At 37.7% G+C, this 13,556-nt stretch overlaps 1 protein-coding gene across 1 annotated transcript in view; it reads left to right on the forward strand.

Moving 5' to 3' along the window:
- OXCT1 (3-oxoacid CoA-transferase 1) overlaps positions 1-13,283 on the forward strand; it is a 125,397-nt gene extending 112,114 nt beyond the window's left edge. The window contains exons 16-17 of the mRNA XM_072756991.1: positions 6,614-6,715; positions 11,315-13,283. Coding sequence (XP_072613092.1) covers positions 6,614-6,715; positions 11,315-11,356 — 144 coding nt within the window. The 3' untranslated portion in view covers positions 11,357-13,283. The remainder of the gene's footprint in view (positions 1-6,613; positions 6,716-11,314) is intronic.
- The last annotated feature ends 273 nt before the right edge of the window (positions 13,284-13,556 follow it).

Raw genomic sequence — 13,556 nt, forward strand, 5'->3', positions numbered from 1 at the left:
ATGCAAATTGTTGGATTTCATTTTGGGAGAGTCAGCCGAAATTCCATTTTAATTATGTGGGTTCAAATTGCAGTAAAAGTCCCACAGTGAGCCAAGAAATTTATTCTATGGTTCTTGCATGCTTTTAGTTCTCTTTTGTAAGTGGACTTCAGAACACACCAGCCATTTTAGTGCTTCTCTAGATTTTTCTTCTTAGCTGGAAAATGTTGGCTAATGGTACAACTCAGAGCTGCTCAGATCTGAGAGCAGCCTCACTGACAGTTGTCTGTAGTCATTTTTCTAACCCAGATTCGAACCTAGGATGTTAGAATGATGTAATTCTCAGACGGAAGCCTGGAAGGTGTCTTTTGGATTCGGATCTCTTGATAAAACCAAAAAACAAAATTATCTGTATCAGGGTTGGTTTGTTTGGATGCTGTTCTTTTTGCTGGAGCCACAGGGATAGCATCCTGGCATGAGTCTGGTTTGCTGCCCCTCACTGAGGTATGGTAAGAGTACCCTAAAGCAGTCCTGTGAGGGGGGAAGTTCAAAATACTTTACACACACACACACACACACACACACACACACACAAACTTTACAGAGCCACATTTTAAACAGCATTCTGTTCTAAAGGGTGCCTTGCCCTAGGACTGTTTAAGTGGAATTCCATAAAGATGACTTGTGGAAAACAGAAGTTGGATAAAAGGGCAGAATATTTTATTTCACCATTTATTCACCAAATCTCACCACTTCTTGAACCCTTCCAAAACTAGGTGATAGGACTTACGGGAAAGAATCCATTACTTTGAAAGTGAAGGCAATGTAGTCTTCGACTCTGTTTTCTTTAAAAAGTGGTAAACCTTCTAAGGATAATTCCAGCAACATTCCCCACTTGCTCTTCTTCTTCTCAGTAAGCCCCCTCCCCTCTCTGCATTCCGTCTGTGCTCTGGCCTTGTCCTTACCAGGTTAGTGCTCTGATCTGCAGGACCTTCCACATGATTCTGCCTCCCCAAACCCTGTCCAGCCTTTGAGTCTAGTGGAGTTTTCGTCTCTGTCTGTGGCTTTATCCTTACAGTGATGTACCATTCATTTTGGTCCCTACATTTCCTTGTGATGTAACATATTTAACTTTACTGCCATATTTAAAAACTTTAATACCCTTTCTTCCCATCCACATTATTGTTTTGTACATTTATTCATTTAATAAGCATTTTGTAAGCATTTTGTCTGAACTGGAGTATTCTTAACAGTGTGCTACAGGAAAGAGAAAGACAGTCTCTGCTGCGAGGGAGCACATTCAGGGAGGCTAGACACCACCATGCCTCCAGCAGGACCCGTAGTTTGAGCCATATACGTGATAAGGGCCAGGATAGTGATATGTGTCAGATGGTGAGTTAGGAATGTGTAAGGAGGCTGCCCAACAGCCTGGGGAGTGTCGGGAAAGCTGCTAATGGTATCAAATACAAACTTTTCTTTCTTTCCTTTTTTAAAAATAATCATTTATTTATTTTTAGAGACAGAGCATGAATAGGGAGGTGTGGAGGGAGAAGGAGGAAGACACTTAAGCAAACTCTACCCTCAGTACAGAGCCTGACACAGGGCTCTGTCACATGACCCTGAAATCACAACCTGAGCCAACACCAAGAGTTAGATGCTTAGCCAACCGTGCCACCCAGGTGCCCCAAATATAAACTTTTCATGTGTTTTGCAAGGCATTCATTTTACAGACTCTCCTTCTCCTATCTCTGTTTCTCTCTTTCTCACTTCAGCTGTATTAAAATGGTGTGAATTATGTTGTCTTCCTCACCTCCCCACCCCACCCCCCACACCCGTGTTCTCCTGAGACTGCACATCCTGTTTCTCTTCTGGAATTGCTCTTCCCACCCTTTATATCTGGCTCATTTCAGCTCATTTTTTTACGTCTCAGTTATATTTTTCTTTCTTGAGTCTTCCCTATCTCTTCAAAAGCTTTGTGGGTGCTTCTCTGAATCCTAGAACATGACCTAACTCAGCACTGACCACTGTATTAAAATAACCTCTGAGCTCTGCCCGTCTCACTCATTACTGTTTATCCAGTATTTTGCATGGTTTTTGCCTGTACACAGTGAATGTTTGTTGAATAAATGTACTCCACTTCTCCTAATGAGAAAATTGATTAGATGAGTGATGAGTCTTGAACGGTAAGTAGGAGTTTACAAGTGAGAATAAGACCAAAGAGGCCCTTCTAGAAACAAAGGAAAGAAAATAGGCAGTATCATGGTGGTTTACAAAATAAATAGCCTACCCAAGGACCTGCCAGTGGAACAGAGTAGAGTGAGGGGAAGACCAGGCTCCAAAGGCTACCGTTGAAAAGACAGTGAAAGGCTAAATTTATGAAGGAATGTGGGAGTGCCTGGATGGCTCTATCAGTTGAGCCTCCAACTCTTGATTTCAGCTCAGGTCATGATCTCAGGATCGTGAGATCAAGCCCCATGTAGGGCTCCTCACTGAGCGTGGAGCCTGCTTGATATTCTCTCTCCCTCTCTGCCCATTCCCCTATCCCAACTCACACACACACTCTATCTTAAGAATAAATGAATGAGTGAATGAATGAATGAATGTGAATGCCTTGTTAAGAAATTTGGGTTTTATCTGGAAGGCAGTTGGGAGCCCTTCGGTGTTTTTAGATCAATTAGATGTGCATTTTAGAAAGAACCCTGTAGTTTCTTTTTTTTTTTAATTAATTAATTAATTAATTAATTAATTAATTATGATAGACAGAGAGAGAGACAGAGAGAGAGGAGGAGGAGAGAGAAGCAGGCTCCATGCCAGGAGCCTGACATGGGACTCAATCCCGGGACTCCAGGATCATGCCCTGGGCCAAAGGCAGGTGCTAAACCGCTGAGCCACCCAGGGATCCCCGAACTCTGTAACTTTTATGCAGAATAGGGAGAGAAGAGATGAGACAGAGTCTAATTAGAAGACTCCTGCAGTGATCTAGGGCAGAAATGTCAAGGTTGTAAGCCACAGGACAGAAGGACAGATTTGAGAGACCAAGATGAACTCAACCTAGCTAGTTGATGAATTGGACATGGCTGCCAAAGCAGAGGATGCTTCCTAATATTTCCTAATGAAGCTGAGACTGTAGGAAGAGATGAGGAAGAGCAGTGAGAGATAGGAAAAGAATGGGTTCTGTTTGGATATACTCACTTTGATATTCTTGAACATGTTAACATCTTGAATATCCAGTCAGAGATATTTTAAGATTTTATCTATTTGTTAGAGAGTGAGCATGGGTGGGGGCAGGGGGGAAGAAGGAGAAGCAGACTCCCCACTGAGCAGGGAGCCTGACACAGGCCTAGATCCCAGGACCCTGATCATGACCTAGCAGAAGGCAGATGCTTAACCCAGTGGACCATCCAGGTGTCCCTCCAGTCAGAGATTTCTGATAAACAATTAGAGCTGTGGGCCTGGAGCTCAGAAGGGAAGTCAGTATTGAACTAAACTTGTGGAAGTATTAGCATATGAGGATAATTGGAACCTTTACTATAGATGACATTGGATAGCAAAAAATGGACAAAGTGAAAGGCAGCCGTGGAACTTCAGATAAGGGAATGGTGCATATTTACCCCCGTGCTCTAGACACAGTAGGTACTCAAGAAATCTTTGTTGAATGAGTGAATGAAGATGCAGTACCATTAAGGGCGGTGAATGCTTTAAGCCCTGCCGTGGCAGATGTGGTACTAGAATTCCATTTTCAACTTTGAGGAAGATACCATTGGTTTGCCACTTGAAAGAGGCCTTGGAGATGTTTTGACCCTGATTTCCTAGTTTGGGGCTGCTAGAATGAGGTTGTGAAAGATGCTTTCTTTGCCAGAAGCTGGGCTATGATTAACTGCTTTATCTGTAATGTAGTCTCCATTTTTATCAAGGTTTTGTTTATACTTTACACCGCTAAATGGAAATCTTCCTAAATATTTCAAAAGTAAATTTCCTTAATTTTAATAATAGATGCTTGGCTTTTCAGTATATGACCTTGAGAGCTAATTTGGGTTTGATAAAGGTGTTAAAAGTTTTTTAAAAGCCATAGATTTTTCTCTCCCTGATCACTGAAGCCTTATATTCATGATATCACAGTTATCTTCTCAAATCCTTCCCTGCCTATTCTTAATAACACAGTCTGGAGGCTCTTTTTTTTTTTTATTTGCTCCATTTTGATAAATTTATAATTGTTCATAATGCAGGAAAAGGAAAATCAGTATGAATAATGCTCCAGACACATTTTCTGCAAAGCAAAAGTGTCCATTTAAAATTTTTTTAAAGTTGTCATTTTAAAATTAAATAATCTAATGCAGCATTCAGACATTCCAAAATGACCATTTTTTCCCCTCTCAGAACACATATTTCTGCTGAAAAAAAAACTGAAAAAAGAGGGTTTTTTTTAGGAATATAAAAATGTGCAAACAGGAAGATAATTTGCCAGAATATTTCCTCCAAAATTTAAATCCTCTTTTCCAGTAAAATCAATCAGGTCATCTATGGATGCATCAAACAGAGAATGCAGGTATCACTGGTCCTCTTAATATTTTGCTTGTGGGCAATAGCCAAACTGTGGAAGGAGCCTCGGTGTCCATCGAAAGATGAATGGATAAAGAAGATGTGGTTTATGTATACAATAGAATATTACTCAGCCATTAGAAATGACAAATACCCACCATTTGCTTCAATGTGGATGGAACTGGAGGGTACTATGCTGAGTGAAATAAGTCAGTCGAAGAAGGACAAGCATTATATGGTCTCATTCATTTGGGGAATATAATTAATAGTGAAAGGGAATAGAAGGGAAGGGAGAAGAAATGGGTAGGAAATATCAGAAAGGGAGACAGAACATGAAGACTCCTAACTCTGGGAAATGAACTAGGGGTGGTGGAAGGGGAGGAGGGCGGGGGGTGGGGGTGAATGGGTGACAGGCACTGAGGGGGGGGGCACTTGACGGGATGAGCACTGGGTGTTATTCTGTATGTTGGCAAATTGAACACCAATAAAAAATAAAATTATTATTTTTAAAAAATATTTTGCTTGTGGGGAAAAAATTGACTGGAGAATAATAAATATTTCAGGTCTTTGATTTGAGTTCACACACAAGTGACAATAAGTTAAGCTATTAAGGAGAAAGAGCGTGCAGTTATGGGTACCCCTGCTATGTCTCAGGCATGTTGCTAGGTACTCAGAGGATGTTTATTATATTTGTCCTGCATAAGGATCTTGGGAAGTAGGATTTTTTTATATCCATGTACACATGCAACGACCGGTTCACCAAAGACCAATTAGCTAGTGTGTGGTAGAGCTGGAATTCCAGTCTAGCTTGAAAGCCAGAGTCTTTTACTCTACATGGGGCTGAATCTTCAAATTAAGCCTCCTAACCAGGAGTCTGTTTAAAATGGCAATTTAGGGTTTGACTTCCAAGCTAGCTGAAAATAAAGATCAGCCTGTGAATAATAGTTGTGAATATAAGGTAAATTGGAGGGGAAGAGGGATATGGGAAACATAATTAAATCTGGGTAAGAGGAAACTGACTGTGAAAGCCAAGAGAGGGAATCGTGTCTGTTGCTCTGGAAAACAACTTATAGATCCAGCAAGTGGAATTCAGGGGGAAGCAGTTTGGGGCTCTCATGGTCAGAGCTTCCCATGCATTGATCATCTAATCTGTTCTGAGGTAAATGGGCCTGCTGACACAGAAAGCTTCCTAACAGAAAGCCCCAGTGACCATCTCAGAAGAATGTTTTAAAGGATTCCTGAGTGGGAGGTTATCTTAAATGACTTTGTCAGTCCCTTCCACTCAGGTTGTCATATTGCATAGTGTAACAGCAGGTGTCCTGAATCAGTTACGATAAATTGAGTCAGCCTCCTGAGGTCACAGTATACTAGTTGGCACTACCATCACGTGGTGGTACCAACCAGAATGTTGTAAAGGAAAGTTTGCAGTGGGAGGTTCGCCTTCTCATGCTTGTCTTAAACATAAGCATCTTCATTTGGTGTGCATACCAGAGAGAGATTCTCATGATATCCTCTTGGACCTGTATGTCTTCACAGGACTTAAAGGGAAAGTTGTAATATTTAGCTGATCTTTCAGGATCAGGATAACTCTCCATTTATAATTGCTCACAGGCACTTCCGAGTGCCTGCCTGCCTTTTATTTCCTGTAACTCTTTACCCAGCTCTCCCCACCATCCTTGTGCATTTGCCTTCCAAATTTCTCCTCCCTCCCTACTTTTCTTCATTCCTTTCTTTCTTCAAATCATTGTTATTCATGTAATTGAAATTTTGACCAGAAGTGTTAGACCTGATTAAAGGAAAGTAGTTAAACAACAACAACAAAAATTGGTTAACAGAAGTGGCAAGTGCCATCAGTAGTCACCACTCATTTATTTTCTGGCATCAACAATGCTCTGCAGCTAATTGCCGATTAGGGAGTTGGCATTTATTCGCACCAAAATATAATTGTTAGAGTTGACATTTTCTCATTGCTGATTTTCAGAGTCTTTTGTCCTGGATCTTGTCTCTTCTTTAAGAACTTGAGAGGTTATTTCTGTTTTGTATTATAAAATAATTACTGTAATAGAAATTGTCATCGTTTTCTTGATTCCAACAGGCTGTGTTTGATGTGGACAACAAGAAAGGCCTGACTCTGATTGAACTCTGGGAAGGCCTGACTGTGGATGACATAAAAAAGAGCACCGGGTGTGATTTTGCAGTAAGTGTTTCTGTGAACAAATCCAGCCACTTGTCCTATATCATGGGCTTGATTAATGGGTGTTTACAGGACATGAACCATTAATTTGTGATCATTTTTGGAGTTGACCTTTACAGAGAACAGGAGTGAAAGGGAGGGTGCCTTCAGATGAGAGCAGGTGGGAGCAGGAGCGGGCTCTGACTCACGGCCAGTGTTTGGCTCAGGAGTCAGAACCACCAGGGGCTGCTGGAAACAGGAACTAGGCTAGGCTAGGCTAAATTAACCCGAAAATTTGAGCCAGACACGTGGAGAAATGGTACTGCCTTATTTTAAACTTAGCTATGACTTATGGCTTTCTCTTTGATTAACTTTGATGCCTGATTATTCCATCCATTGAACATATTAGAGTGTTGAGCTCTGACATTGACTTATAGTCACAAAATAGGTATATCCTGTATTTAAAGAAAAACCTAGTGCATAAAAACTAATACTTATAAAGCACATAATACTTCAGGGGAGTATACATTTAAGAAATCCCCAATCTCTTTTTAAAATGAAGAGAATACTATTATAGCATAATCACTCTTTAAGTGCTTGTTAATGAATCACTGGTCTCCTACCTAATGGGAATTGAGAGGATGGCTCAGTCCATTTGAAGTTAATCAAAAGTAAAGGTGAAAAGTCTCTGAAAACCTGCAGGAAAAGAATTTGCTTCTCACATACCTTTTTAAGAAGGGATCTACTACTTAAAGTGAAATATATTTGTAATGGGAAGAAATTTGCAGCTACCCAAACTAGAGAAAGCAATTTAACAAAACTTATTCGATAAATCATGCATATATTTCATAGACTTCTTCCTTAGGTACTACATGCTTGGCTGGTACCTATTAGTGCATAACAAATGTCTGTAAAAACAATTTTGCTGCATAATTCATTATCCACATATAACTGTTTCTGGTCCTGTATGAGGGTCTTTGTCTATTAACCTTTTTTGAATTTCCCTTTGGAAAAAAGAAGTCTGTCAGCAATACCTAGCACAAAAAGCGCATCTTTAATTAGCTTTTCAGTAACCCCTGGGGGGAAAAAGAGATTTGTTTATACTTGAACTATTTAGAATTCCTTACTCCAGTGATAAAAGCAAACAATTCTTCTTACATATCAGCTCTTCTTTGTATGTTTTCCCTCTGCGGATAAGTTAACCTCTTCTTCATGAAGTAACCATTTTGATATCCACATCATGTTCAATTCTTTGCTACAAAAGAGAGTATGCAAAGAAAGGACCCTTACTATCTTTTTTTTTTTTTCCCATTCATATATAAGTAAGTCAAGATGAAAAAGGTAGAGTTTTACAGTGTTTGCTTTTTTTATTTTCTTTTAAGTGGTAGTTTTCATGTCTGGGTTCACCAAAAAATACCTCTGGTTTCTGTTTTAGTACCATATCACCCCTCCTTTTCTTTGGACATTGACATGTAATCGTGTTTCCTCCAAATTAGGCTGTTGAGATAAAATGTTAATTTGTATGTTAGCATTGTCCTGAAAATGAAAAGGTGTGGTAGCAGCTGAACCATCTCAACAAAAGAACTCGCTTTTGAGGATCTGATGATCAATGGCATCTCTTTAGACCCTGACAGATGAAATCACACAGAGCAGATTGTTTTTCTGTAATGCTAGGGACTGGAATGTTCTAATTAATAACATGTTCTGTGGAATAGCTGGGTTATCGATAAAATACATTTAATCATAAAATTACCTTGAAGGTAACATTTCCTTACTTGATAATTCAGAAGATACTTCATGTCATACTTTTGAGGCTATTCCATATGATTATTACTGTATGGGCAGTATTTTAGTCTCTATGTGACTTTATATAAGTTAGTCAGAATTTCTTCTTGAGAAAAGACCCACTCAGTCTTTGCTATGTATCTGGTAATAAACATTCTAGAAGGGAATAGTTAGACAACCAGGTTTTTGCATGATAAAAAAAGGGGGGGGGGCAGGTAAAAACCTAGGTCAAAGTAATTTTGAAAATGTTTAGCTAACATCTTCTCATACTAAAGCTGTGACCAGCTAATGAAAATGTCAAATTTCTGTATATCATTCAGTATGTTACTGCCAGTTACTTGATGTGCCAAAGTAGAAAGAAAAGGGGAAAGTGATATCCCACCACTTAAATTGAATTGTCTCCAAAGTCTCTCTTTCCACTGTGTAGTTAATTCAAATGGTTATTCATTTCTTTCTTCTTTAATACATGCTTATGTTACATAAAATAGTTTTTTTCTTTACCACATATATGTCTGTGGACTTTTTTTGAAAAAGAATATTTCCTTCTGTTTTTTTTTTAATTAAAAAAATGTTTTTAAATTTGAGTCCATATTTGAACATCATATGGTAAAATAAACTTCCAGAGGTCATTAGTAATCCCTGATTATTTATTAAACATCCATTTGTGTCCCATATTGAGTTATGAAATATGAATAAAATAGAACAAATTGGTATAGTTCCTATTCCCAAGGGCCTTGGTCTAATTAGGAATACACCTAAACCACCAGTGGCAAAAAATTAAATAAGAATACTGTTTATTTATATGTTTGCAGTGAAATATGAAAGAAGCCAGCTGTAGATATTCTTTGCTAAGTTGAATAAATTTATACTCAGTACCTGTTATGAACTGACATTATACCAGAATTAAACAGTATACCACTGGGATTTCAATGGACTGGGAAGACAAATTGTTGGCTTACTTTCTATGCTTAAATCATATAGTCTTATGCCGCCCTGTAGATCACCTTAGTGGGATAATCTTGCTTGAGCTTAAGATGAGCTTAAGATGTTGATGAGACTGTGAGAGAACAGGATGAAAAATGGTTGTTAGGTAGATGTTTTTCATTACAAAAATAGGCCAAATCAATCTACATAAAGCTTCATCTTTTTCTTTCTTCATAGAAGTCAGAGTCCACATTGAGGATACAAATGATAGTAAGAACCCAAAACAAGGTCCATATGCCAAGGAAAATTATCAGATGTTTAGTTTATAAAATTAAGATGTCCAGTTTCCTTTTAAAGGAAATGGTACAAAGCATCTATTGGAAATTATCTTTTTCCCAGAAATATAGTTTTATTTCATTAAATTATTTCTACAGATGCTCTGTTGTTTAAAAAAAGAAAATGGGTTGTTTGTGAGACACACTTTCTAAATACTCAAAGCCATATGCCTTTTATTCTTTTCAGTAGAGTTGAAGATCTGTGCACATGTGGGCTGTGATTTTTGTCTATTTATTGTATGTCTATTATTTTGTCTATTATTATATATCTGCTCTTGGAACTGGCAAGTCTGAATGAGCTGTCATTTATTTTAAGCTATATATGAAGCCATTATTCTGATCATGTCATTCTTTGAGTAGAAAAATGGAAAAGGGGGCATTAACTCTTGACATTGTGAAGAGTTAATACAGAAACAATTTATAAGTGAACTAAAAATATTTAACCTCATCACAGCCAAATAATTACCTACTCCTTCTATTTTTAATACTATCTTAACCTCTATTAAAACCGTTCTTCTGGTTTTCTGAAGCTTATTTAATCCTTGATTCATTCCTTTGTTCATTAATTAAACAAAATGTTAACTGTTTATTCTGGAAGGCAGAGTGCCAGCTCTTCCATCACTTCATTCTTGAGGTGCTCAAAAAATCATTTGAATTCTAATATCTCTTATTGTGCTTTACATGGGCACTGTTCCTTACTAGGATTCAATGGATATTTGCCAGATTGAACAGAGACATCTGTACCTGGCATTACACCTTGAAAGATACTAAGTCAAAAGATACAGTAAAAATTAAGCTAAACCACTTACAGTTTGGCTAAGTTTCTTCTTCCACCATCCCTACCATTGATCTAGACCTGCCCTCATTTTTCTCTGCTTCAAGGCTTGTAGGAATGCATGTACTATTCTGTATATTGATAATTATGGTCAATCTTTAATATTTGTAATGCTATTACCTCTTTTTAAAAACAACTTGGAATCTTTTTACTGCCTTTATATCATTTCCATTCTGAATATGAAATTTCTGATAAAATTTACCACATCATACTTCTCTTCATTTATATATATCCAGTTTATCCAATAACTATATTGTTTCTTAACAAAATTGTGAATTGATGACTTATTTTGATCATTTTAAGACTTGTGCTTTCCTCAGTGTCTTGTTTTAAGTAGTCTCAGAGGCATCAGTCTCAGAGCTCAGTGATCCATTCAGTGGATCCATTGGTTATCTGAACCCTTTATTGTCTCCATCTGCTCCTTCTCCACCCCCTATTTGTTGCCAGTCTTAACGATCCTTAATTTAGGAACTATAATGTGCAAAAAGGTTGCAAACTACTAACTACACAATATGTAAACAGAAAAATTGTCAAATTGATTTAGAATGGAAACTAATGAGGAAACGCTCAAAATGTAAACCAAAAAGTCTGTCTAGTTGATTTAGAGTGGAAAATAATGAGGAAACTCTAGGTGATGTCCATGGCAAGGCTGTTTGTTGCCAACATCATTCAAGTTTGGAGATGTTTATGCCATGTGGTTATTTTTACAATTTGGTCATTTTTTTTTTCTCTTTCTTTTACCAGGTTTCACCAAAACTCATGCCAATGCAGCAGATCACAACTTGAAATGCAGGATAGACATTTGTCCCACACTGCGTGTTCTTCATTTTAATCACATAGGATTTCATTGAAAAGATATCAGTAATCATAATTGTATATCTCATGAGCAGTTTTTGACTAGTTTTCTTCAAGCATTTTATACTACATATGGCCATATAGACTTTGTTCTCTCAAGTGTGCTATGACATTTAATGAAAGACAAAAAATATATATAAATGATTATCTTACTTGTTTTGTAAGTGCTGAAAAGGCTTATCTTTACAGTTGGTGCTCACATTGGATTTATCTTTGTCTTTTGTGATAGGTACACTTAATTATACTCAGATGGGCCCTTAGGAAGACTTTCTTTGATGTTCTTTTCCTCCTAACTAAATCATAACATGTAAAAAAAAGAATGAGGGAGAAAAATAACTCTACCCAGAGTATACCCAAGGCAGCATTGTACTAGTCTTGATTGATAACATATGTGTGAATTTTGAGTAGGAGACATGCTGTCATAATGATAATGTTTTTCTTTTGGCCTCCTGTGACTTTTCTTTTAGAGCCTCTGATTTTATGATTGCATCTTATTTCCCTAAAGCATCCCTTCTCCTCCCTTATTTGTATAACTAAATGGATGTGCAGTAAGGCAAACAGGAACATCTCTGTATAGAAGAAGTAACTAACTGGTTTATAGGAGAGACCAAGGGGTACAAGGTCTTTTGGTGCTGATGTCCAACCAAGAAGTTGCCTTTATAAACCAACCATCTGTGCTTTGCCAAAGACTAAGGTTTATCATGAGAAGAGGGTTGTAAACCTAATTGATTTAATCAGTTTTATCATTTTAAAATAGTACAGTATTTGTGTGTATTCAGAGGGGTCCCTAAGAGGCTTTCTCCATGTTATTGAGGCCTAGTGGGCTACTTGTACAGACCACCTCTGAGGCCACAAGGGGCTGTGGGGTAATTTATCGTGAATCCAGTCACAATAACAACAGAATTAAAAATTATTTTTTCTTTCTTTTCAAGTTCTCTTCTGTTTCGAAAAGTTTCTAAATATTGAATGCCTTTTTCTACAGAACACAGTTCTTTTTTTTTGCTTAGGCTATTTCCTTGAATAAACTACTTTTAATTTAGCTTTATACAAATAGAGGAAATGCTGATGAGCAAGTCAAGGATTTGAAGAACAGTGAATTTTTATTGTTAAAAGAATAAACATGGTGAAGTGGGTTGTGTAAGGAAGTTGTCCTCAGAAGTGTCATCCTTACCACCCGTTTGCCCCAAGGGATACTCTAAGCTCCTGAGTATCAAATGGGGGAAAGGTCTAGATAGCCTAAAAATGGGTCAGACAGCTGTCCTCTGGACAGAGGTAGGCACATAGTGCAATATATCATTGCTCTGGCACCAGATATAGGAATTTTATGCATATTTTTGGGTGATGGTTATCATTAAAACTCACCCAATCTTCAGGTAGAACTACAATTGTGTCATGTATCATATTAGAGGGGAGAGAGGATTTTTTAGTATCACACTCTCTAATATAGTCTTAACTGACTGGCTGTAGGATTGAAGGCATATCCTTCCAGTACTGATAAAAAGGACTCTCTTGGAATTTGTGAGGCCCAGAGAAGAATACATATCTGTTAGAATTATAATTTGGAAAAATGTGTGTTATTGATGGTTGCTGTATTTGCAGACTTGGTTGATTATAATTCCAATCCATTACTTTAGGATAATATGATTCTAAGAATGTTCCCAACTTTGGTAAAACCTAAGTAGATGACTGTATATTCTTGATTAAAGAATTCCATAGATATTGGACACATTAAGATATAGTGTAAATAATCCAAACTGATGTAGATCACTGTGATTGTCCTTTTTCTTGTTTGGGAAAATATACTAGAGCTTAATGGAAAGACCAACAATAAATCGTTCACATACTTTACTGCTTCTTATCAAGTTGTTGCTTTTTTTGTTTGTTTATTTCACCAAAGAACATAATTTCTCATGAAAGAATAAATGAAATGTGCATCTGTCACCAACACTCCCCTTTCCCCTTCTCTCTCTGTCTCTCTCACAAATGCATACATACACACATCCTGCCAGCTAAGGTCCATTTGGACATGAAGAAGCTGAAATACAGGTGCATTGAGTTCTAAGTAAGGAGCATCCTAGTGGGATTTGGATTCTTGGTTCTCAACATGCCTCAGGCCAGCTTCCCTCCAGCC

The sequence above is a fragment of the Vulpes vulpes genome, chromosome 4 (assembly GCF_048418805.1).
Source record: "Vulpes vulpes isolate BD-2025 chromosome 4, VulVul3, whole genome shotgun sequence".
Classification (NCBI taxonomy): domain Eukaryota; kingdom Metazoa; phylum Chordata; class Mammalia; order Carnivora; family Canidae; genus Vulpes; species Vulpes vulpes.